Raw genomic sequence first — 25,080 nt, 5'->3', positions numbered from 1 at the left:
TAGTTGCAGCAAGTGGATAATGATCAAAATGTCCACGGGATTTATCAGAAGGCATTATCCCTGCAGGAAGAACAGTTTCAAAGAAAGAGTGGGAGGGAAAGTCAGGAAACGTGGGTTGAAGATCGGCTGGTGAATGAGGAAGTGTAGACTGCTTTTCCAAAGCAGCATGACTGAGCAATGAGGGGGTGATAGATTATAAATAGCATGGGGAGTGGGGCAAAGCTGCACACCTGACCAAACAAGTTAACAAGGAAACAGAACACACCGCTCTGTGAAATCTAATTCTCCATTAACGGCTACGAGTTAACTCCAGATGCCAAACTTTGAGAATATGGGCTTTTTCATTATTATTCATTCACATTCTATAGTTATGGGTATTTTGTTGCAATATACTTACATGTGATTTTATTATTTAATGTCTACAAATACCCCATATCTTTAAAAATAGTGGGAAAATAATGATATATACATTCACCAACATAAAAATATATGGTTCAAAAGCATTTTCCAAAGATTCAGTAAATTTCAAATTGCTGAGATCTAACTATGTCCCATATTATTTTCTGAAAACACACTAAATATAAGACAACTTATCAAAATCATCCTCTAAAATGTTGACAATTTCCTTTTTTTTAAAATAATGCATTTTATTTTAGTATATTTTTATTGATTTCAGAGAGAAAGGGAGAGGGAGAGAGAAATAGAAACATCAATGATGGAGAGAATTAATTGGCTGCCTCCTGCATGCCTCCTACTGGGGATCAAGCCCGCAACCCAGATATGTGCCCTTGACCGGAATCAAACCCGGTACCCTTCAGTCTGCAGGCTGACATTCTATCCACTGAACCAAACCAGTCACGGCATTAATTTTCAAAGTGATTAAGTGGATAATTTTTAAATCTCATGCTTTAGGCTGAGGAGGTTACATTGTCCTGTCTAGAGGGTATTTACTATAGTCTAAGAGGGGTGCGGGAAGAGATTGGACAAAAATCTTACACCTATGGATGAAGACAGTGGCGGGGGGTAAGGGCATGGGGTGGGGTGGGGAATCAGGTGGAGGGGAGCTATGGGAAAATAAAAAAAGAGGAACACCTGTAATAATCTGAACAATAAAGATTTATTTAAAAAAAATAAAATTCTAACATAGTAAATGTCTTTAAGGTATATGGCATATCATATTAATAATAGTGATTATTTATTAAAAAAAAAGAATTCCCTCAAACTCAGTCAAGATACAGGATTTAGGTTATATCATAACCTTAGTGTTGGCCAGCTGGCTTTCGTTGGGAGACAGCTTTAGATGTCTAGCCTACCTTTTCTTCACACCTGGGTAAACGAACAAATATGAAGAAACTACACTCGCTTCCTTTTGTGTTGTCAATGCAGAAAGTGGTCACAAAATAATTAACTCAAATTATAACGTTATGGTAGAGAAAGATGTGACTCCATACCTTCTTTGTTTATCCTGACACACCCAAAAATAAAGTCATTAAGGCAACTCCAACATCTTATCACCATTTAGCGACTTACCAACTGATTAAAGGTTAGTTAACATAAAAAGAGATCATGTGGGTATTTGTTCCAATGTACTTAGGGATCCAGGCCTCGATTCCTACTGGGGTATAGGAAACTTCCACACAGAAGGGATAATCAAACTCAAGTATCTCTGCAACAAATTAATTCCAAATGCCTCTAACCAGGAATGAGGGTAGGTGACAACTCCAAAGTTATTAAGGATAATTAACTATATAAAATAGAGATGGTTTACTATTAAACAGATGAAGTGCCTTGAACTTTATACTAGAGACTTTGTCCCTTTTTTATGAGCCTGGATTTGTGGGTCAGACTCCAAGGGCAGGCCTGACTTAGGGGGGCTGACCTAGGGGAAGAGAGCATGTTACTAGAATGCCAATTCACCACCACACCCAACTATTAGCCCATTGTGGAAACTCAATTCATACTCGTTCAACAAAATGAATGATTTCACCAATAGTACTACTTTCAGTGAATTCTAAGCCAGATTAGACATATTCAATTCTGAAATCAGCAGATTCTGAAACTGTTACAAGATTTTTCTTTTTTAAGAGAGTGGAAGGGAGGGGGAGACTGAGGGAGAGAGAAACATTGATGTGGGAGAGACACATCAATTGGTTGCCTCCCGCATGCACCCTGGGAATCAAGCCTGCAACTGAGGTATAGGCCCTTGTCCAGAATCAAACTTGGGACCCTTCGGTCCATGGACCAATGCTCTATTCACTGATTCAAACCGGCCAAGGCACAAGATACTGCTTTATAGAGCCATACCATTTTATATACTACCAAGTTCACTTAGCGTAGTGGAAAGGATGTGCACTAGGAATAAATGAAAAAACCAGATACTGTTCCAGGTCACCACTCAATCCTGTATCAATCCAAGTGACTTTGTCACACCCTCCAAGACTGATTTTCTTCTTGTGAAACTGGGATAATAACTGCTATTTCCAGATTGACTGTGTGTCAGATGAGACTGAATCATGGCCAACTAAGGTTAAAAATGACATTGGAAACCAGAGTCAAGATGAAAATAAAAATAAGGAAGTTAAGGCTCAGAGAGGTTAATGACTTGCTCAAGGTCAAAGAGTAAATAAGATGACACTTGATATTTGTACCTGTGTCTGTTCTTCTAATAATCCTAAGATAATTAAAAAGTGTGAAGTAGCCCAGCCAGTGTGGTTCAGTGGTTGAGGGTCGACCTATGAACCAGGATGTCATGGTTGGATTCCCAGTCAGAGCACAAGCCCTGGGCTAAACTCCCCAGTGTGGGGCATGCAGGAGGCAATCAATCAATGATTCTCTTTCATCCCTCTCCCTTCCTCTCTGAAATCACTTAAAATATATATTTTTTAAAGTGTGAAGTAGTATGGTGCATATGTGCATGTGTGTGTGTTTAAGGGACATTGCCCAAAACTATTCAGGCACACTGCTTAGACTCATACTGTGTCTATTTAAAACTCTAGAACCTTTGCTCTCTGGGGGAATCACTTTTCCCCTCAAGCAATGTTTTCCTATAAACACTTAAGGACAAAAATAATTAGAGGAAGTTCTGTTCAGAGAGAAGGGAAAATGTATTAAAAAATTATTCAATTTCTGTTCTATGGTAGGAAGAACTAAATCACTATGCCATTCTAAACCTATCAAAGAAAATAAAAACTTTGAAGTCCCACTTTGTGTCATTTAAATACTAGCCAGTTACTCATATGATACCATTGCATCTCAAATAAACATAACCTCTTTTCAGGGTGTACAAAAAGTGATTATGTTTCGTGACACGTACATCACCTTTGATCTGAAGGCAATTTACTTTACTTTTGATGTCAACAGGTTCATATAAAACTTACAGTGCCAAGGTCAATGATGAAGCAGTCACCCTGGTTGAAACTGTGCCAGCTCAGGGGAACTTCCGTGGCCCTGACCACTCTCCGACCCTTCACGTGCAGGAGCCTCTGGGCAGTCAGGTCGTTGGTGAGAACGTGATTTAGTCCAGATGCCACACCTCCAGCCTGATCAGTGGGAGCGGGCAGAAAACAAACAAAAAAAAAAGATGAGGCTTCGAACTAGACACAGTCATGTATGAAACCACAGGTGCTTTTGCCAAAACAGCCTACCACGCCAAGAGAAAATAGCCACCTCGGAGCATGTGAAAAATTAAATAGGAAGAAGAGAATTCCTTAGCAAATCAACAAATTTTTTTTTTTAAGTTAGGCTCTGTCCTTCCTATATCAACATTGCAAATATTTTCTGAGAAACTTCAGAGTATAAAACCTGCTACAGGAAAAAAAAAAAAAAAAAGAAGAAGAAGCTGTAGCTCTTGTCCTTTGGAAACTAATTATTCCCAAGTCATGGAGTGAGAAGGTAGATAAGGATTTCAAAGAAAAAAGCAACAGGAGGTTGGAGGAGAGTCAGAGGTCACAAGTACAGATGAGGAGCACTCAGAGAGTGTGGCACCCCCAAAGTGCTGACTGTCACAGCGTTAGGAGAGAGAAGGGAAGTTAAGTGCTGGCCAGGTGTGGGCTGCTCCTATTTTTTTCATTAAGTACATTATGATCCACTAAAAAATAGTATTAAAAAACACTGATCTGAAAAAAGTTATAAAATGGAAAACAGTATGGAGTTTTCTCAAACTTCCACTTGATCCAGTGATCCCATTTCTAGGAATGTATCCTAAGACACCACAAACACCAATCAGAAAGAATATATGCACCCTGATGTTCCTAGCACCGCTATTTACAATAGCTAAGATCTGGAAACAGCCTAAGTGTCCTTTAGTAGATGAGTGGATAAAAAAGCTGTGGTACATTTACACAATGGAATACTATTCTATATAATAAAAGACCAATATGCAAATTAACCATCACTCTGCTACACCCACAAGCCACGCCCACCAGCCAATCAGGAGCGAGTATGCAAATTAACCCAACCAAGATGGCTGCAGCCACAGAGAGCAGGAGGCTTGGGTTTCCCCGGCAATGGAGGAAGCCAAGCTTTCCACACACCCTGGCAGGCCCAGGCCTCCACTCAAGGATACAAAGTTTCAATTATAGAAGATAGATAAATCCCAACAAAAATGGCGGCAGTCACAGAGCTGGAGAGAGCAGGAGGCTTGAGTTGCCCCCAGCGATGGAGGAAGCCAGCTTTCCGCACACCCTGGCAGGCCCAGGCCTTCACTCAAGGCTACAAAGTTTCAATTATAGAAGATAAATAAATCCCAACAAAAATGGCTGCGGCCACGGAGCAAGCAGGAGGCTTGGCTCCGCTCCAGGCTACAAAGTTCCAATTATAGAAGATAAATAAATCCCAGATACCAGGGCCTCCGCTTGGGTCACCGGGGGGCGTGGCCGGCCTGCAAACCACCACAGGCCCCTTGCCCAGGCCGCCCCACGCCCCCAAGGGAACTCCCACCCTGATCCGGGACACCCTTCAGGGCAAACCAGCTGGCCCCCACCCATGCACCAAGCCTCTATCCTATCTAATAAAAGAGTAATATACAAACTGACCATCACTCCAAAACACAAGGTGGCTGCCCCCATGTGGACACAAGATGGCTACCACAAGATGGCCAGCAGGGGAAGGCAGTTAGGGGTGACCAGGCCTGCAGGGGAGGGCAGTTAGGGGCAAACAGGCTGGCAGGGGAGCAGTTAGGCATCAATCAGGCTGGCAGGGGATTGGTTAGGGGGTGATGAGGGACCCCACCAGTGCATGAATCCATGCACTGGGCCTCTAGTAGTGTGATAATGATAAACCTGCACCACAGGGCTGTTATTTAAATTAAACGAGATAATATTCATGAAAATTAAGTATAGCATAATAGTCTTTGCTATTCTGGGTAGTAAATTATCTCTGCTTCTACATTTCCTATCAAGTATTGTTACAACTACAACACATCATCTGCTCAATGTCACTTCTGATAAGACAGTGAACTGATTTTTTTTGCTGATAAATTTGTCCTCCATTTGCAAATTCCCTCTTTCTAAGAAAATGCTGATTCATAGTGGTTTTAATGCTGACAACTAGAATATAATTATCCAATAACTGTAAAGTTACTTTTATCATGTCCACTTTTAAATATGTATCCAGAAGTTTGATTTCAGAAGTCCTGAAATAGCCAGAAAAATTACTAATAAGGTAAGTTCCTACTGATTGTGTATGTGCTGTATAGGTATTGTGTTATGAATTCAATCCTTAATCCTCACAACACTTATAGTGAAAGCTGTTGTTATACCCATGGCACATTTGAGAAAACTGAGCCCAGAAAACTTACATACTTGCCCTGAGGCAAACCAGTAATATGTGGCAGAAATGCATTCATGACCAGTTCAATGGCACAGCATGCTTTTAGGAACTATAAGAAACAGCTTTTTCAAAATGTTGGGTTCACTCACATAAGGAAATGTTTCAGGATCATTTGACATAAGCTAGGAATTCATGTGAATTAAATAAAATAAGAGGTAATAGTTCCATATTTAGGGTGGCTGATATCCTAGGGTAGAAAAATGATTTCAAGAGAGATATGGGAACTTGTGTTTTGTCCTGATCTAACTGACATCACAAAATATTTAACTAAGTCTCTGATTAGGTAAGAGCAAAAAGAAACCCTGGCATCGTAGTAGGCAAGTTTAGTATATATTCAGGATTCTAGTTTATCTCTGAGGTCTAGGTCTTCATGAGGCTAATATGCTTGAGAGGAGGTAAGGGGTCTCCAGAACACCTATTAGAGCATGTTTGATTTTGAAAAGGACTGTTTCTAAAATGTGTATCTAGGGAGGGTATACCTTACACTTTGTCTGAACACTCCTAGGGTTGGGGGGATGGTGAAGGATGGCCAGTCTGCAAAAAAAGGTCACTGGGAGATTTCCCCCAAAAAGCTCTCTTTTACTGAAAATGGCCTTATAGAGACAGACATACTTAACAGGTTTTATTGTTTGTTTGTTTTTAAAAATAAAGCCATTTGATGATTTTCAGGCCAACACACATAAACTGTGTGTACATGTGTGTATGTATCAGTGTATGCATTTGAATTTGTGGACTTGTTCAACTCAATGTGGACATGTTCAACTCAATGGTTTCATTTATTTCATTTCCAAGGTCAAACCACACTATGTAGGAAATGTGTGTATACTTTTTGTATTGTTATAATTGTTATACTATATTAAGATATTCTAGAACAACTGAAATTCCCAGATCATGGGTTATTTGCAGCAAATTCAGAGATGCTTCAGAATATCAAAAACAAAAACTGTTAATACCCAATTTACCAATATTTATTTATTGAAGTAATTTTCATTTCAATAATTCCTTGTGACAACATAACTGAAAGCTCTTAACTTTATGAAAAATCAACCTACTAAATAAAATAAAATCAGAGTAGTTAACATACTGCCCTATACATTTCACAAACATTTATTGAGCACTTACTATGTGTCCATCAGGTACAGGTGATCTATCAGTGAACAAAATAGATTAAAACAAAAACAAAACATAAAAGTCTACCCTCAATGTACTTTCATTCTATGAAGACAAGAGGTGTGCATGAATAGGAAGAGAAAGGAGGTCATTTACAGAAACTGTTTGAGAGAGCAGCTTACCTTATATTTCAGACCGCCTTTGAAATAGCCAACAAAATCAGTAGACTCATAGCCTTGAAGTTCTCTATTCTGCACTGGTTTGCCACCCAAATAGTCATCCATCTGCACAGTAAAGATGGCAGCTGCTGTGCTTTCATCCTGAGAACACTCCCTTCCTGAAATGGCAAATGATAGCGCCTCACTTACCGAGCAAGGGAAAGGATTATGGCAGAATTTCTGATATTAAAAAAAAAAACAAAAAAAACCCTCAGAAATTTTATTTGAATTAAATATCAATACAACAAATCATCTTCAACAGAACAATATTTTAAAAATATTACGTTGTTAATAACTAAAAGAATGTTTTGTTTCTGCTTTCCAATTCTTTTTAAAATTAAAAAACAAAACACCACTGTCTGAATATGCTCAGGAAGACATATCCATATATTCTAGTAGGATTCAGATTCATTTGATCAATAAAATCAGGCTCCGAAATATTTTGCAATTATTTTAGCCTTTATTAGCATCCATCTTTAGGCATCTAACATGTCAATATGTTAGTATTTGTAAGGAATATGCACATCATAGGCCAGAGCTAAACAGCGTCAGAAAAGAAAATGGTTAGAATGGGAAAAGAGCATAGCTTGGCTTTACCCTTGTTTTTTAGTCCCATTGTCCCCACTTCACTATCTTAATGTATAATATTCTCTGAAGAAGGGAGAGTAAAGGAACTAGCATGCTAACACCTATTGAATGCCAATGTCTATATTACCATCCCAGGAATATAACACACAACACATTTAATTTTTTAAAAATATATTTTATTGATTTTTTACAGAGAGGAAGGGAGAGGGATAGAGAGTTAGAAACATCGATCAGCTGCCTGCAACTGGGGATGTGCCCACAACCAAGGTACATGCCCTTGACCAGAATTGAACCTGGGACCCTTCAGTCCGCAGGCCGACGCTCTATCCACTGAGCCAAACCGGTTAGGGCCACACATTTAATTTTTACAACTGTAATACAGATCCCATCCAGGCAACTTCACTGAGGTGGAAACACCAATTCTTAAACCAGTGTCCTCATGTGCATGCAAATCAGAGCCAGGGCTGTCCTGAGGGGAACGCAAGTTTCCTAAAAGACTTAGCTAGATCTGAGCTGTGTGCAAGTCATAAATGACTGTAGAAATAGTAATAACTAACATTTATACCTTTATAATACGGTGGCTATGGGCCAGACACCATGTGAGTGTTTTACATGGATGATCTCATTTAATCTCTGAGCAACCCCATGCAGCAGAAACTATGTCTTGCCAAGTTATAACAGTGGAATGGGAGGCCTAGAAACACCAAGAGCCTTCCCTGAGGTCATAAAGTTGACCTTTGGTAGAACAGCACCCAGAGCCCATTTTCTGTGATTCTGAAGCACAGGCTCTTAGAAACTACACTACTAGATTTTTTTAATACGTAGACTCTCATTAGCAGTACACTTTTATGGTAATAGGGATATGTCATTTTCCTTCATGAATAATCTATATATATAAAAGCCCAAGTGACTGTTACAACCAGTTGACAGATCAGTTGACCAGTCGCTATGATGTGCACTGATCACCAGGGAGCTCGATGCAGGAGCTGCCCCCTGGTGGTCAGTGCACTCCCACAGCCAACCTCCTATGGCCAGCCAACCTCCCGCCAATCTACCCTGATCGTGACTGGGCGAGATGGCCCTGACTGGCGCCAATTGCCGGCCAGGCGGAGGGACCCCACCTGTGCACGAATTCATGCACCAAGACTCTAATTGATACATTAAAGTTTAGAAGCTGTAACAATAGTTCACCTGAAACCCCAGTAGAGAATATTCACCAAAGCTGAAGAAAGAAAATCAACCAGCCATATTGAAGAAAGAACTGGATTGGGTTTCTTTACAATTCCTCTTACTCTCACAGGGGAGCTGTGTAGCAAGTATCTTCTCAGTAAAAAATCAGTGGCTAGAAGAGTATTTGACATAAATTTTGTGAATGTGTTGTGGTCAAGGGAAATTAAGTAACACATGAAAAAAACATCCATGCAAGTTTGCAGTTCAAAAGGACTGCAGTGTCATTCTTAAGCCCACTTTCTCATCCATACATGAGAATACTAATAGAGGCATAGATGTAGATTTGTACAGTGATACTTTAAAAGGAAAACTTAAATCAAGGTTAATACCAAGCCATTAAAGATGACGTGTTTGACTTAAACATCCTTACTTGAGTACAAGTTGAAACCCAAGTCTCTTTAGGAAGATGTAAATGGACAGGCATGCAGTTAATTAAATAGAGTAGAAGTAAGTTAATTAAATTATACTATCACTTGTTGATGTTATGTATTGTGATAGGCCAGGGAACAGCAGTATAAGTGAGCCAGAGTCCTTGCTCTAAAGAAGTTGGAGGATCTTTAAGAAAGCCAATAGCAGTCTTTGAATGTGAAAACCAAAATCAAATTCAGTTGTATCATGATGAAATCCTAGCAAGTACTCAGAAACTTATGAACTTCATTTATTTTCCCTATGCTAATTTTACTGATTTATGTTGTCTTGTGTTGTTATTTTATATTATGTTACATATTGTATGTGTGCTGTAAGCGTCTTTAAGGGGGGATGTGACTTCATATGTAAAACATAGATTTAAAAGGAGGCTTAATAACTAAGTTAATCAAATAACCATTCATGATTAACAAAATCTCTTGCCAAGTTAGGAATACCAGGGAACATCCTCAATTTGACAAATAGCATCAATTAAAAGTGTACAGCTAACATAATTCTTAATGGTGAAAGACTGAATACTTTCCCATGAGATTGGGAGCAAGGCAAGGTTGCCTACTCTCATTACTCTTACTCAACATTATACAAGAAGTTCTAACCACTGCAATAAGGTAGAAAGAGAAAAGCAAACAGACTGAAAAAGAAGAAATAAATGTTTCTATTTATAACTAAGAGGATCATCTACACAGAAAATTTTTAGATATCTACAAAATAAATTTGGAAAACCTCCCAGAATAAGTGCATTCAGCAAGATAAAATTAATTGATAACAAAAGGCAGTATCATTTTTATATAGAAACCACAAACATGAAAAACTGAAATTAAAAGCATCATGCCATTTACGATCAATCCAAAAAAAACTAAGGTGTATATTAAATAGGTACATAATCTATATGCTAAAATTACAAAATGATAATGAAAAGAATGAAAGACCTTAATAAATATAAAGACATAGTGTCATGCATTATAAGACTCAATATAATAAAGATGTCAGTTTTCCCCAAATTGATCTGTAGGCATAATGCTATTCCTAGCAAAATCCCACAAGGTTTATGAATAGGTTAACGAGTTGATTATAACATTTATATGAAAAGGCATAGGCCCTGGAATAGCTAAAAGAATCTTGACAGAGAAAACTAAGTTAGGGAAAATAACTCTATCTGATAATAGTGTCCACTATACAGCTACAGTAATCAAGACAGTGTGATATTGGTGGAAAAACAGACACACAGATCAACAGGCCACATTCCCCTCAATGCTAAAATTTTGTAAAACTATAGTACAGTTTAGTATATACTAAAGTATAAGTATATAAGTATAGTACAGCACAGAATACCACAACCAGAATTTGACAGTAATATAAGGCACTTACCTTTTTCATATCTTCCCAATTTTTCTTGTACTCACCTTGTGTTTGTACCTTTAATTCTATATAATTTTAGCACATATATATATCCACCATTATAGTCGAAGTATCCAATAATTACATCACCAAAAAATCTCTTATGTTGTCCTTTTACAACTATAGCCACCTTCCTTCTGCATCACCCTGACCTCACCCCAACCCTAACCTCTTGTAACAACAAACCCAAAATATTTTCATTTCAAAAATGGTATATAAATAAAATTATACAGTACTAGTATGTAACATTTTGGCTTTTTTTCTCTTACTCAGCATAATTGCCTGAGCTTTATTGGAGTTGCTGTGTGTATCAAAAGTTTGTTCCTTTTTATTGCTAAGGAGTACTTCTTTTTTTTTTTTTAAATATATTTTATTGATATTTTACAGAGAGGAAGGGAGAGGGATAGAGAGCTAGAAACATCGATGAGAGAGAAACATCGATCAGCTGCCTCCTGCACACCTCCCAATAGGGATGTGCCCGCAACCAAGGTACATGCCCTTGACCGGAATCGAACCCGGGACCCTTCAGTCCGCAGGCCGACGCTCTATCCACTGAGCCAAACTGGTTTCGGCAGGAGTACTTCTAATTATTGATATGCCACAATTTTTTTTATCCAGGCACCTGTTGAAGTATATCAGAACTGATTCAAGTTTTTTGTCTATTTAAATAAAGTTGCTATGGACATTCATATATAGGTTTCTACATGAATATAAATTTAATTTCTCTGGAATAAATGTCCATGAAAGCAATTACTGGGTTATATGGTAGTTGCATCGTATCCCTCACTTATCACCCTCCGCCAAGCAATAGACAAAAATCCAGTTTCTCACATCCTTGCTGGCTCTCATATAAGTAAGTTACATGTATTGTAGTTGTATATTGTAATCCACTTCTTTGGATCCTCAGTATTTTGCATAGAGCAAGCATGTCAAACTCGCAGCCCACAACAAATATTTTTGTGGCCCAGCCAATATAACAGTATGCAAGAAACATTTTAATAAAAATTTTGTAACTTAATTTTTACAATATTCTGTTATACATAATTATTAATAATGAACTACAACGTTCACTAATGACTGATTACTATAATCGTGTTGCATTCATTTCCCTTACACGCAGGTGCACCATTTCTCTCCACTAATACTGGCAGCGAATATTTTAGCAGCCGATTGCCACATCATTAGTCTCGTACTGACTTGTTTGGTGTGCGCAACAGGAAATATTTCGCTTTTGGAAAACAAGAAAAATAGGTTTATTTGCATTACGCTTATTAATTTGTGCAGTTATTCAGTGTCCGGTAAGTTAATGTTCAAGAAAAAATATTAATTTCTATTAAAATGTTCTATTATTTTATGTTAACGATTACTCATTTATTTCAACCCTTTGCATTCAGCATGTCTCTATCAAAATAAACCTACATTTCTATGAAAATTGAAGCTTTTGTTTTTTTGTGGCCATATCAACTTAAACCTTGTTTAGTTGGCCCGGGTTAGCCTTTGAGATTGACATGCTTGGCATAGAGCATAGCACAGACTAAGTATACCATAAATGTTTATTGCTCCCAACTATATTTATGTAAAGTTTAAAACTGGCAAGGAGAAATGGTGAGAGTGGGTGTTGGTAGCATAGATCTGGATGTGACAGACAGCAGCTTTATCATCCAGCCCTGTTCATAGACATGATGCTGTAAGTAACCAGAAGCAGAAGGTGGTGCATTTAAACCACTAGGTACAAAGCTGAAATGCAACACTTTCAGTCATACACAACAGATTCTTACACTTTGTAAACAAAAATAATAAAATGAAATAATCTGAGACATGCAAGGGTGTTACAGAAAGACACCGAGGGAGAGACCAGGCAAGATGACTCCATTCTCTTATTTGATGTTCCACTTCTTCCTTTCCGCCTTTTTCCCCTCTTACTCGGCCTGTTTCTTCATTTCTACCCTGTGCACCTTTTTCCACCGCAGTCTGATTTTAATCTCACTCTCTTTCACCTGACTTCCAACTGATTTCCTTTAGTCAAACTTCCTTTTTCCTTGAGCTTTCAGTGCTTCCTTTCAGAACTCTCAATCTGTTTTATTAATCCTCATGAATTAATCCAAATTTAGGTCTTAGAGGGAAATATTCCAGATGAAATCCAGCCTGCTTTAGAGAACTGAAGTAGGAACAAATCCATTTAAAGGCCTATCAGCTCTTTTACTCTAACTTTTCCATGTTCCCCATGATCTTCTCTTGACACAAGATCCCTCCCAGTTACCCTCATTTTTTGCAAAGGCTTTATGGTTCCCCCTCACCACAGACACTGAGTGTGTCTTTCACAGTGCTTATCACACGTTACCTGTCTTATATCATGTTTTGTCTTATTGCATCTTTGAGATTATAAATTTTCAGGGAAGTTTAAAAAATAATTCATATGCAAAAATGTCTTATGTAATGCTGGGCACCATAAATAAATAATTACTGAAGAAATTAACTTATTAATTAACACACTATTAACTTCAGTTTCAGCAGATCTTTAAGATCATAAAATGTTTCTGCCCAAAGCATTTTCTATTACATTTTTTAAACTTGGTGAACACTAAGTGAATAATTAATGGTTAATAATTAATAGTGATTCTGTGCAAACCTTAGAAGATATAGTACTTGAAAACTTTATATGGATAAGAAGGAACCTATAGAATTAAAAAAAAACACCTATATGCAAAGAGCTCTTGCAACCCTCTAACAAAGTTAAACTTATTTATAGCAAGAAATGAAGTTCTTTCACATTTCAGTTCACCAATGTGGCAAATGTAGCATTTCAGACACTTTTATTCATTCCAAATACAAGTTCTGGATACAAAGACCAAGGTGAGGACATTATTATTCTATCAGCATTATTCACTTATGAACATGGTTACATATTAGGGTTTCAGTGCTGCTGTTTGTTTTTTTTGTTTTTTTTTTTTGTACAAAACATAAAATAGACCACTGTCTAGGAGGAATAATAACATTACAATGGGAAATCAAAATGAGTTTGGGACCCAGCTTCAGCATCTTCAAGCAAGCACCACATTTTAATATCAAATGCTATAATGAAAAGTCTTTTCTCCCATAGACATTTGTGTATCCGCTCCACGTGTTGACTAACATTGAGAACATCACTTCTCAATGTTTTCTACCATTTTCTTTCTTAAAACTTTCAAATGTTAGAAGTAAAAATAATGGCTTTCAGAGTTTCAAAATGTGTATGAGTGTATGGTTTTCCAGCTCAGGAATAAAACTAAAAATAAGAAACACAAGTCCCCGGGAGGCAAGCTGGTTTTAAAAGAAGCCAGTGAGGCTCAGATAATCGGCACGTTGTTACTAGTAGATGGGGTGTGCCCACTGGCGCAGCAGCTCACGGGGAGAGGCAGGACATTCAGGATGTTTACGAGTAAAAGTAGAAGGTGGAAAAAGTAGAACACACAAGGTCCAGTGTCCTGAGCGTCTGGCGTGAGTGCAGCCCAAAATAATTACGGCCGAAGGAGCCGATTTGTTCCAGAGTGTCCTTGTTCACATAGATAAATAATAACTTTTAAAATAATTATAATAAAGAAGCTCATGTAAATACATAAATAGGCCATATGAAGCGATTTATGTATAGGACAATATCTGCTTTACTTGTGTCGTTATTTGTTTCCTGCTTCTATCCAAGTTGGCCAGCATCATAAACAGGAATGTTAGCCTCACTTGCTAGCCGCGTGGTGGTGAGGATCCTGACTTAAAGCAGCCAGACATGAATCACCGCAATTAGTAGAGAAATACGCAAGGGGCGGGGGGAGGGGGGATAATTAATTAACAAACAAACTAAAACCTCTCGCCAGCTGCGGGGGATGCCCACAGAGTTGTTTGACTTCATCTCCTCCCCAAGAGGGAAACCAGGACTGAACTTGTCCGCAGGTGAGCGGGACTTGGCTAGCGCCCAGGTGGGTGTGCCTAGCAGCGGCTCTGCCAGGGAGTGGCGTTAGGAGCTGGAAGGTGAAAGAGGGCGGAACCAGAGGAACCAGCCTCAAACCCGGGAGATGGACCCGGCAAAGGTCAGTCAGTGGGATAAGGGTGCTCCCGACTTCGCTGGACCCAGGGTCTGCAGCTGGGAGGTGGCCAGCCCCAAAGACGCGGCCCCGTGGGGGCGCAACTGAAGCCAGGTCCCCAGGTCGTGCCATTTGCACCCTCCTTCCAGGCAGCAGGGGAATCTCAGCTCCCGGCGACCTCGCCCCTCCCGAACCTGGGGCGTCCGGGTCGGCGCCCGCGACCCTTACCCAGCCAGAAGTGCAGGCGGTAGGTGAAGCCGCGGCACGCCTTGCTCGTGTGCAGCACCAGGTACGCATCCCCGACGTAGAAGTCTCCGTAAGCGCTCCGGGGCACCGGCACCAGCTCCAGCTTCTCGATCCTCCAGACCTGCAGCCCCGCCTTCTTGCCTGCTCGGGCGAACTCCGGGTGGTACAGCTCCTGGGCCATGACTGGCGTGATACTCTCCGGACAGGGCCCACCCCGGGGCACCTGTTGACCTTGAAGTTGGACTGAACCGAGAGCGGCTGGAGGGACCCAGTTCACCACGACTTTATAGGGTTCGCCCTGCGGAGAGGCGGGGCCCGAAACGGGAGGGGCTAAGTGTCCAGGCGGCAGTTGCTCCAAAGGAGAGGATCTCTTCCCAGAAGGAGCGCAGGGCCTTCACCAGAACTCCAAGGCCCTTCCCGGGGCAGGAGGGAAAGGGGAGTCTCAGAAATTTTGAAATCCAAAGGGAAGTTATAGAAATGCCTCCTCTGAGCCAGGCAACAGATGGAGGAGATTAACAATAAAAACTAGATGGCACATCGTTTTGAAAAAAGTGGCTGTCCAGGTAACAATCATTCTAATCGACGCCCTGGTTTCCTTGGTCACTGGCTCCATTCTTGATGGCTTAAGTTGCTCTGTCCTGATCTTTCCAGTTGGAATATGCCTTGAAAACCAGCATGCCAGGATTGGGCAGGATGAAAGCCTGGAAGGCTGGGCGTCTTGACACCCGAGGGACAGAGCTCTGTAATCCCCCGGGGGGGGGGGGTGGCGTTCAGGAGCTGCGGTTAAGCTCTCTGCCTCCTTTGGTCAAGACAGTTGCTGAAAATAAGAGGTACTGTGCTCCTGGGGTGCTCTCAGGCGAGCTGTGTGTGGCTGTGACATTGTGCTTGGCCTGACTTGCCAGTTATCTGTTATCTGGCTTCAAAAATGTTCTCTTTTTTCCCCTACCGTTTTTGCTTCTCCAGTACAGGCAAAGCACTGTAAAATATAGATGGAAGTTTACTATGTATTTTGCAATCATTTAACTGAAGCTGAAATGGCAAAAGAGTTTACTTACTGTTATTAAAAAAGCAAATCGCTCACCATGTAAAGAGTAAGATGATTTTTATGCATGTACATTTCCTGTCATTATTTCCCAAATTGCAAGTCTCTGAAAGTCACTAACAATGTATAATTCACTTATTTCCTTAGTAGTTTTTAATAGATATTATGTGACCACAGTAAAAAAAAAAGTGCAAGATGTATAATAATGTTTATCTCTATTTCATCTGCCACTTTAAAAAATCTGGAATTTTCCTGTTTTGTGTGTGTTATCTGTTATAGGTTGAGATCCCGGTTGATAAATATCACTAGCTACATTCTCTATTCCCCTCCTAATCCGGACAATGAAAGGCAGGTGTGTCAGGCTCATTTTACAGATGAGGAAACTGAGGCTTTGGAACTTGTTGGAGGTCACTCAGCTGGTGGGTAGCCAAAGAGGAATTCAAGCTCTCTGTGTCTAATGCAAAAGCGCATGCTGCTTGCAAGAACTTACTCTTTCAATCCAAATTATTTGGCCAAGGTTTGTTCACGTAAGTATATGTGATATTTTTATTTTCTTCCAGCTTGTTCCTAGAGAGGCTTCTGATCTAGTGTCTAATGCAACACCAAGAAGTTTAAACTTTGTTCTGAGTCATTCATTGTATGACTTGATTTCCTTATCTGTAAAGTGGAAATCATTTTTTTTTTCTTGCTTTCTCTAGGGAAAAAAATGATGAGAACTGGAGCTCTGGATTTAAGATAGAGTTATTAATTTAGTTCAATTTCAGTTTTAGTGATAATTCCTTTCCTTTTAGTGAAGAAATAAAAAGAAAACTTTTGTATAGGTAAGTGAAATTCCCTCTCACTGAGACCAGATCTGAGGCAAATGCCTAGAATGCACTAAAAAAGTTTAGTAATATCAATACTATTTTGAGGTAGTATTTTAAAAATTTTAAATTAATGTGAAAAATCATGATAAAAATACCAAATTTTAAATAAAGGCAGTATTGTTAATAGTGCTTCACGGGACCATGTTGAAAGCTGAGGCCTTAAAGGAAATACTGATCTCCCTTTACTTAAACTTTTGATATTTGGTTTATCATTTTGGCATTAATTTTGATATTTTAAAACATACTGCATTAAAATATTATTGACCTTAATTACTGATTTTTTTTTTGCCATCTCCCTTAAATTTTGTGCCTGAGTCAAGTGCTCACTCCCATCACACTAGCTCTGACCTGGCTAGGCAATCTCTGGATTCAAACTTGCAACAGCTACCTAATTGATCCTGTGAAGGTCTAAGTTCAGCATGCTCAAACATCTCATCATTCCATCCAAACATGCTTCTCCTATTCCCAATTTCATTAATAACATGATTTCATTTTGACTCAGCACCCTCTTTTCATCTCCACGTTCATCAACTAGGGCAGTGGTCGGCAAACTGCGTCTCGCGAGCCACATGCGGCTCTTTGGCCCCTTGAGTGTGGCTCTTCCACAAAATACCACATGCGGGCGCGCACGTACAGTGTGATTGAAACTTCATGGTCCATTCGTAGAAGTCGGTTTTCAGCTCTCAAAAGAAATTTCAATCGTACTGTTGATATTTGGCTCTGTTGACTAATGTGTTTGCCGACCACTGAACTAGGGTGTCCAGAATTTTTCCCAGCTGCCGACTCTCTTGTTATTTCTCTGATTTCCATCTTCTGATTGCTATCTTCACTGCCAGTGTGCCCACCTCCCCCTTCGTTCAATCCCTCCCCCCAGTGATCTGCAGAGGATGGACCAGTGTGGTTCCCTGGGGAGTGAAGTTGTAGCCGCCAGGTGAAGCTGCCCAGATGACTATGCTTATAATGTCTAGCCTCCCCTTTGCTCTCTTCCTATTACTAATATTAATAACCTAGCTAGTTACGACAATAACAGTAATACATGCTGAAAAGATGTCGTTGAATAGTTGAGTTTGGATTAAATTACATTAAAAAATCAAGTTATCAATCTTCTCTCAGTCTAGTTAGAAACAGCCAAGGTGAGTAAGTCTTTTACTAAGAGTCAGGAGGTTTGAGGTGTCAGCTTGTGGTTGAATTCATGGTAGGTGATCTTCTAGAATGTTAATGACTAAGGAGAAATGTTGCATAGTTTAATCCTGGAAATAAATAACTAAGTTAAATAGTATAATTGATTCATTGTGCATGCAATTCATTGAGATGAGTTGTTAAACACACACACACACACACACACACACACACACACACACACACACACAACTAGTTGGCTTCAAATAATCTTCATTCCCCAAGTTGTAGACTCTTAGAATTGAAAAGCTCTTATTTTATTTCTATCACTGCATTGTGACCACAGAGTTGTTGAAATTAAATATATGCCAAAGACAGGAAGTGGACTTTTGTCCAAGGAGGAAAAAATGCTTCCAGAGTGCTACTTATTTGCTTTCCTTTAATTACAAATAACAAAATAATATAATTGATAATAGATTTCTTTTACTGGTAGTCCCTAAAGGGAACCAAAGTTTTGCCACGCCCAAATCTGTGCCTTTTGGGATATTGATTTTAAGCTGGTTATTAAGAAACATAAGTCTCAGAAAAAATGTTTGACCCTCCCCCCTTTTCTGCCCAAGAGACTTGTTAGAAAAAACGGCAAAGAAATCTTAGCATATTCACCTTAGTCTAATTTGAATTGAGTATGGTGGGTGGGAGGACATCTAGCAGGGGCATGTTTACTAAGTTACCGCCCCACCCATCCCCAACATACATCTCATTATTTTGGGGTTGCCTAGCAAAAATTTACTTGCAGACTCTCCCTCAATTACCTGCAAATTGCTCATTTTCACTTCTAAAATCTAAAACTACATCCCTCCCTTCTCTCCTTTGTCCAAAATGTCATATATACCCAATTTTGCCACACTGTCTTTGGAATTTTCATGCTTATATGAATATTCTGTGCATACATATTGCAAATTTGATTTTCTCCTGTTAGTCTGTCTTTATTAGTTTGATTATTAGCCCAGCTAAAGAACTTAGAAAGTAGAAGAAAAAGTCTTATTATTTTTTTAGCTCCCACATTCTGCTAACTGTTAGTAACTTATGTTTGATTTACCAAATTATTTGAGGGTTTAAGCATAGAAACTGGAGTTAGAAAACTTGAGTGCTTTGAGGATTAAGAGATCATGTATGGCAAAGCCCTGAGAACACAGTCAATACACATAAGGTTAATTAATAATCAGCAGGGATCTTAGCCCCAGTACTTATCAAAGATATGTTATGATTAAAGTGAAAATATACCCTAAGGAAGGGTATTTCATCCCTCCTCTCCATACTAGACAAACTAAAACTTACTTTTTAATTCACCTTTTTTTCTAAAACAAACAAACAAACAAAAAACATCTATCAGGATCTAGGACTTTCCCTTTCACTAATGAGTTATTTAAAAATTACACATGCTATAACTATACAGGCACAGTCATGCCTCAGTAAGTACTAAGGTGAAAGTTTTATTAGCCTTCAATGTCTGCCGTTTTGATTAATAATCTATATTTTGTAAGCCTGCTTACTATAGTAGGTAAATTCAGCACTTTCTTCTTATATTTTTATTATATATAAACCATTTGTTATTATTATTGTTATTATTATTATTATACAGGAAATAGCTAACCCCTGTAAGATTATTGAGAGAGGACATCATCATCAATTTAGGAGATTACATATTAGAGAATGTTTATGACTAAAAGAAAGGTTGAGAATCCAAGGTCTCATGAAGATTTATGATTTTAAAATGATAATTTTTGCTATAAGCTTATATTTATGTGAATAGAGATCTGAAGATAATTGTGGTTTTAAAATATAAAATTGAGCTAAAGCTGCTTGAAATTATAACAGCTTTTGTTGCTCTGATTTTTATAAATGTGTCTATTTATTAATAATTACAATTAACATGATACTCAGTTTTGTTTGTAGCCCTGAGTTTACCAGCTTGTGAGAAATAACTTCATATTTTCAAGAAATATTTCAACAATTACTTAGCATAGACATGATCAGATCATCATTTTGTTGTGCAGGTACTTACAAAAATAAAGTTCATTAGTTCACCTAAACCAAAAATAGCAGATTGTTTTAAAAAGTCAAGATTTCCTTCCCACTGACCAGAAATTACTTCCTTCAGCTAATTCTCTTCCTGATTCAACATCTCTTAATATGAGTTTAAATTAAGCAACTTGACTAGCGTTCCTTTCACTCTTAGCTTCCCCTTATCTTGATATTTTGAGACGTCCCTGAAATAATAGGTTTCTATGGACTATTCAAATTTATCAAAAGGATTGTTGAAAATATTTTATATATTTCAGAGAACTCTATATTCTGCATCTGACAAAATAAGAAAAAGAGAACACTTCTTTATCTAATGGCACAATAATAAATTATAACAATAACATATCAAATGGAAAACATTTAGAACAAGCATGTCAAACTTGCGGCCCGTGGGCTGCATGCCTTGTTTATTTGGCCCGTGTTAGCCTTTGAGTTTGACATGCTTGATTTAGAAGGATTTCATCTGAATGGAAAAATATAGGGAAAAATAATAGGAGCCCCAATATCTCATTGCTGTTCAACAGGGTACTGAAAGTCTTGGACAATAAGATCAGAAAAAAAAAAAGATATTAGTAATTACTAGGAAAAAATAAAAACTCATTAATTGCAGGTAGTAATCTTATGTAATAAATAGGTAATATGCAAATTGACCATCACAACCTTGCACAAGATGGCTGCCCCCATCTGGTCAAAAGATGGCCACCCCCATGTGGTCACAAGATGGCCACCACAAGATGGCCGGCAGGGGACGGCAATTGGTGGTGACTGGGCAGGCAGGAGAGGGCAGTTGGGGGCGATTGGGCAGGAAGGGGAGCAGTTAGGCATTGATCAGGCTGGCAGGGGAGTAGTTAGGGGGTGATCAGGCTGGCAGGCAGAAGCAGTTAGGGGCAATCAGGCAGGCAGGCAGGCGAGTGGTTGGGAACCAGCAGTTCCGGATTGTGAGAGGGATGTCCGACTGCCTGTTTAGGACCGATCGCAGGAATCGGTCCTAAACTGGCAGTCGGACATCCCCTGAAGGGTCCCAGATTGGAGAGGGTGCAGGCTGGGCTGAGGGACACCCCCTCCCAGTGAATTTCATGCACCAGGCCTCTAGTCTGAGAATAAAAAGGCTAAGAAATCTCCTAACAAACTAACAGAATAAGAAAGTCAAACAAGATTATTAAATGGTTAGAATGTGTTATAAAATGAGATGCAAATTCAAAAAAATTTAAATACTAAAAATTGTATGTGTATTTAATTTCTGAATAAAAAAATGATTTCTTAAACAATACCCAAAATATCAGGAAATATTAATATAAAGGAAAATTTTATCACTTTGACTACATTCAACTAAAGATGTGGCCTCAAAACAGGACAAAAAAGACAAAATTAAATGATGGGTGGTAGACTATGAAAATCTTTTCACTTTCTGTAAATAACTAAGAATATTAGGAATATATAGAAACAAAAAGGATGCAGCCAAAATAAAGTCAAGGAACTTTATGGAAAAGTAATGTGAACATATGGAGTAATCTGGCCACTAAAATATATGAAGAGTGCTCATTGATTTAGGCCTCACAATTAATTAATTAACTACATAAATAGTATTTGAGTGCTTTCTATGGTTCGGTACTATAGCACTTTTTTAAAGAAGTATTTTCATTTGTTTCAGAAAGGAAGGGAGAGGTAGAGAGGGATAACAACAATGATAAGAAAAAACCATTGATTGGCTGTCTCCTGCACACCCCCTACTGAGGATCGAGCCAGCAACTGGGGCATGTGCCCTGACCAGGAATCAAACTGTGACGTCTTGGTTCATAGGTGGATGGTCAACCACTGACCCACAACAACTGGGCAGCAAGTACTTTTAAAATATAATTGTTCTGATCTTCTTAGCAAGTCTATAAACTATGTATTATTATTATCTTATTTTACAAATTAGGCAGCAAAAAGTTATACAAGTATTAAGTGATAGAGCTGGAATCTGAATCCAGGTGGAATGGCTTTGAGTCCGTGCACCTAACCACTACCCGCTATGACTCCATTGGTTTTGTTACACTATTCTATAGCCATCATATTGTTATAAATTAGAAAGATAACATCAAAGACTGGTAAGGAGGTGAGTAAATGAGAAATCTCATGTAATAATGCAAGAGGGGCAGCTCTAACATGAGGTGGCCATTTGGAGAGCAATCTGGCAGCAGTAAATGAAAACGGCAGCCACATACTTTGTGCCCTAAAGTTCCACTCCAGAAATGCTCTTCACAGATGCACAAGGAGAAAAGGCACCCCAGGAGTTAAAAAATAGGTAAATGTATGAGTAAAATATGGTATATGGACATGCATGACAGGTATACTGTGCGGTATCAGAGCCAATGAACAGCATGGAAAGGATAGCAGTGTGGGCATATTAAAATTATAAAGTTGAATAAAATAGTAAGAAACATGACATGATGCCATTCAAACCATACCTATATTAATAAAAATAAATTTCATGAATGCACATATTTGGAAAAGGCCATGAGCCATGTAGAATGTGAGTTAGAAAAACGTACATTAACTGCATGTGAGTAGCTGCCAAGTAGGGGTGAGAAGGGAATTGATGATGGAGGAAAGAATGGGGAAAATCATGAAATATAACAAAAGAGGGAAGGTGCATTGGTGGACAATAAACATTTGCCATGAACCAAGGAGAACGATCAATTAAATTCTTTACCATGAACCAAGGGATATAATCAATTCTGAGATCCAAAACCCCAAAGCAAAACAAAGTAAAAATAGCAATAAAATTTAAATTCTTTCATCTATTTACCTACCTATCTATCATATACCTATATTTGAGATTTTTTTTATGTTGGCATATAAATATATAAAATTTAAACCTATTTTAATAAACATTGTGTAGGGATTTAAATAAACTGGGAGGCGGGGTGAGGTTAGAAAATAGCACAAAGAGAATTACTGGGGCTTAACACAGTAGTTCTAATTCCATTTTTTTTTTCAGTAGTATATTCTCTTAGTTAAAGAAAAACCTTTAACTCAGGAAGTGTTTCGCATGAATTATAAAACCTGTGTTACTGACTTACTATCTTATTAGCATCTGGTTTAAGAATGTGTACAAAAATACTTATTTCTATGACCTGAAATCTTGCAGCCTTGCAAACAAACTATTATAAAAACATTCAGATCATTATTGAGGATCATATGGGCTATACTGCATTTATGCAGGCCTTTTCTTTTTTTTGGGGGGGGGGTCCTAGTTTTAATGCTTAGAATGACCCATTTAATTATTTACTTATTGAATGAAAGAAACAGCAAGGAGGAAACAGCTTGGCCAGTACTTAATGTAAGAGAAGGCAGAAAAATGCAGAAAAATGTTTATTCCCTTTAAACTATATTCTTTCCAATGGTCATAATTACTATCCTCGTGCATTTATGTTCTTTATTATGTGATTGCAATAATTATTTAAATAATGACAAAAAATGCAATGTTTCTTTAAAATATAGAGGTAAAAAATATAAAAGCATCTTGTTCAAATTTAGATATATAAATATTTATGAATAAATTGGCACAATGTCTGTGATTTACTTTGAAACACTCCAGGAAGAAAGTTGGGGAGGAAAGAATGAAATGAAATTGGTAAAGTGATAATAATAGTTGATACTAAGTGATGGGCATTAGGGGTTTACTATTTTCTTAGGCCAACTTTTGTATAAGATTAAAATTCTCCATTATCAAAAGTTCTCTCTTAAAGAAATTATAAATGGGGGTTTGGTGTGGTGTTAAAAATTATTTTACTATAATTGCTTTCTGAAATATTTATGAATGAATAGAGCTTTCAGAGCTGTATGGCTGAATATATTTAGAAGAGTTTATGATACCAGTCAAAAAGGCCAACCACAGTCAGGATGTTCCCCATTTCCAAAACAACTGGCAGGTGGGGTTGCTTTTCTCTACATGTGGCAATCATCGGAGAGTCCTCTTCCTCTCCAAGTTTACATATGTGGGGCAGCTCCTGTCTATAAACATTGCTTTTCCTCTTGAGCAAAATTAAACCATTGGTTATTGAATATTTATGATAATCAAGTAACTTTGCGGAAGAAAAGAAAGATTTTTTTTTTTTTTGCAATTTCCAAAAGACAATTTAAAGAATAATTGCCCAAATGGACATTAGTGAGTGAAATTGATTAATATTATTGACACAGTTTAAACTAGTGGATAATTTGTTTCAGGGAGAATTTTCTATAAAGTAGTTGAAAATTAGTGCATTTATTTTGAAAGTTCACGATCATTTTAACATTTTAAATTGTGAGTACTGAAGTATAAAGGAGAATGTTCAGAGGCAGATAAGAATAACTAGAGGTCTTTGCCAAGCAGGCTTTCCATTTAACAATGTAACAACCTGGCTTCTTTCTCTTCTCATATCAAGTAAATTAAGCTCATTTTTTAAGAGAAGGGTGACATCATTCAAAAGGTCATCAGGAGGTTAACTTTCTTTTGTCATCTGGATGACTGAGATTTTAAATTTATATAATCTTCAATTTTTCTCTTAGGATTATGAGATTTAAAGTGCTCTGCCCATCTGCTAACAGAACTTTAAAAGTGAATAAGAGAGCCCTACCTGTTTTGCTCAGTGGATAGAGTGTCTGCCTGCGGATTGCAGGGTCCCGGGTTCCATTCCAGTCAAGGGCACATGCCTGGTTGCAGGCTTAATCCCCACTAGGGGACGTTCAGGAGACAGCCAATCAATGATTTTCTCTCATCATTGATGTATCTCTCTCTTTCCCTCTTCCTTCCTCTCTGAAATCAATAAAAATATTTTAAAATAAATAAAAGTTAATAAAAGATAGTTTGAAATTTAATCTTTCAACTTTGTGTTTCAACAAGT

General features: G+C 38.2%; 1 protein-coding gene across 1 annotated transcript in view; it reads right to left on the bottom strand.

Moving 5' to 3' along the window:
- SCIN (scinderin) overlaps positions 1 to 15,396 on the bottom strand; it is a 55,716-nt gene extending 40,320 nt beyond the window's left edge. The window contains exons 1-3 of the mRNA XM_080665464.1: positions 15,083 to 15,396; positions 7,122 to 7,276; positions 3,378 to 3,539 (exon numbers count right to left, since the gene is read on the bottom strand). Coding sequence (XP_080521590.1) covers positions 3,378 to 3,539; positions 7,122 to 7,276; positions 15,083 to 15,281 — 516 coding nt within the window. The 5' untranslated portion in view covers positions 15,282 to 15,396. The remainder of the gene's footprint in view (positions 1 to 3,377; positions 3,540 to 7,121; positions 7,277 to 15,082) is intronic.
- Positions 15,397 to 25,080: the final 9,684 nt, after the last annotated feature.

Source organism: Plecotus auritus (genome assembly GCF_963455305.1).
Source record: "Plecotus auritus genome assembly, chromosome: 4".
NCBI classification, from domain to species: Eukaryota; Metazoa; Chordata; class Mammalia; order Chiroptera; family Vespertilionidae; genus Plecotus; species Plecotus auritus.
The sequence above is the reverse complement of the archived record's forward strand: the minus strand, read 5'-3'. Positions and strand labels throughout refer to the sequence as shown.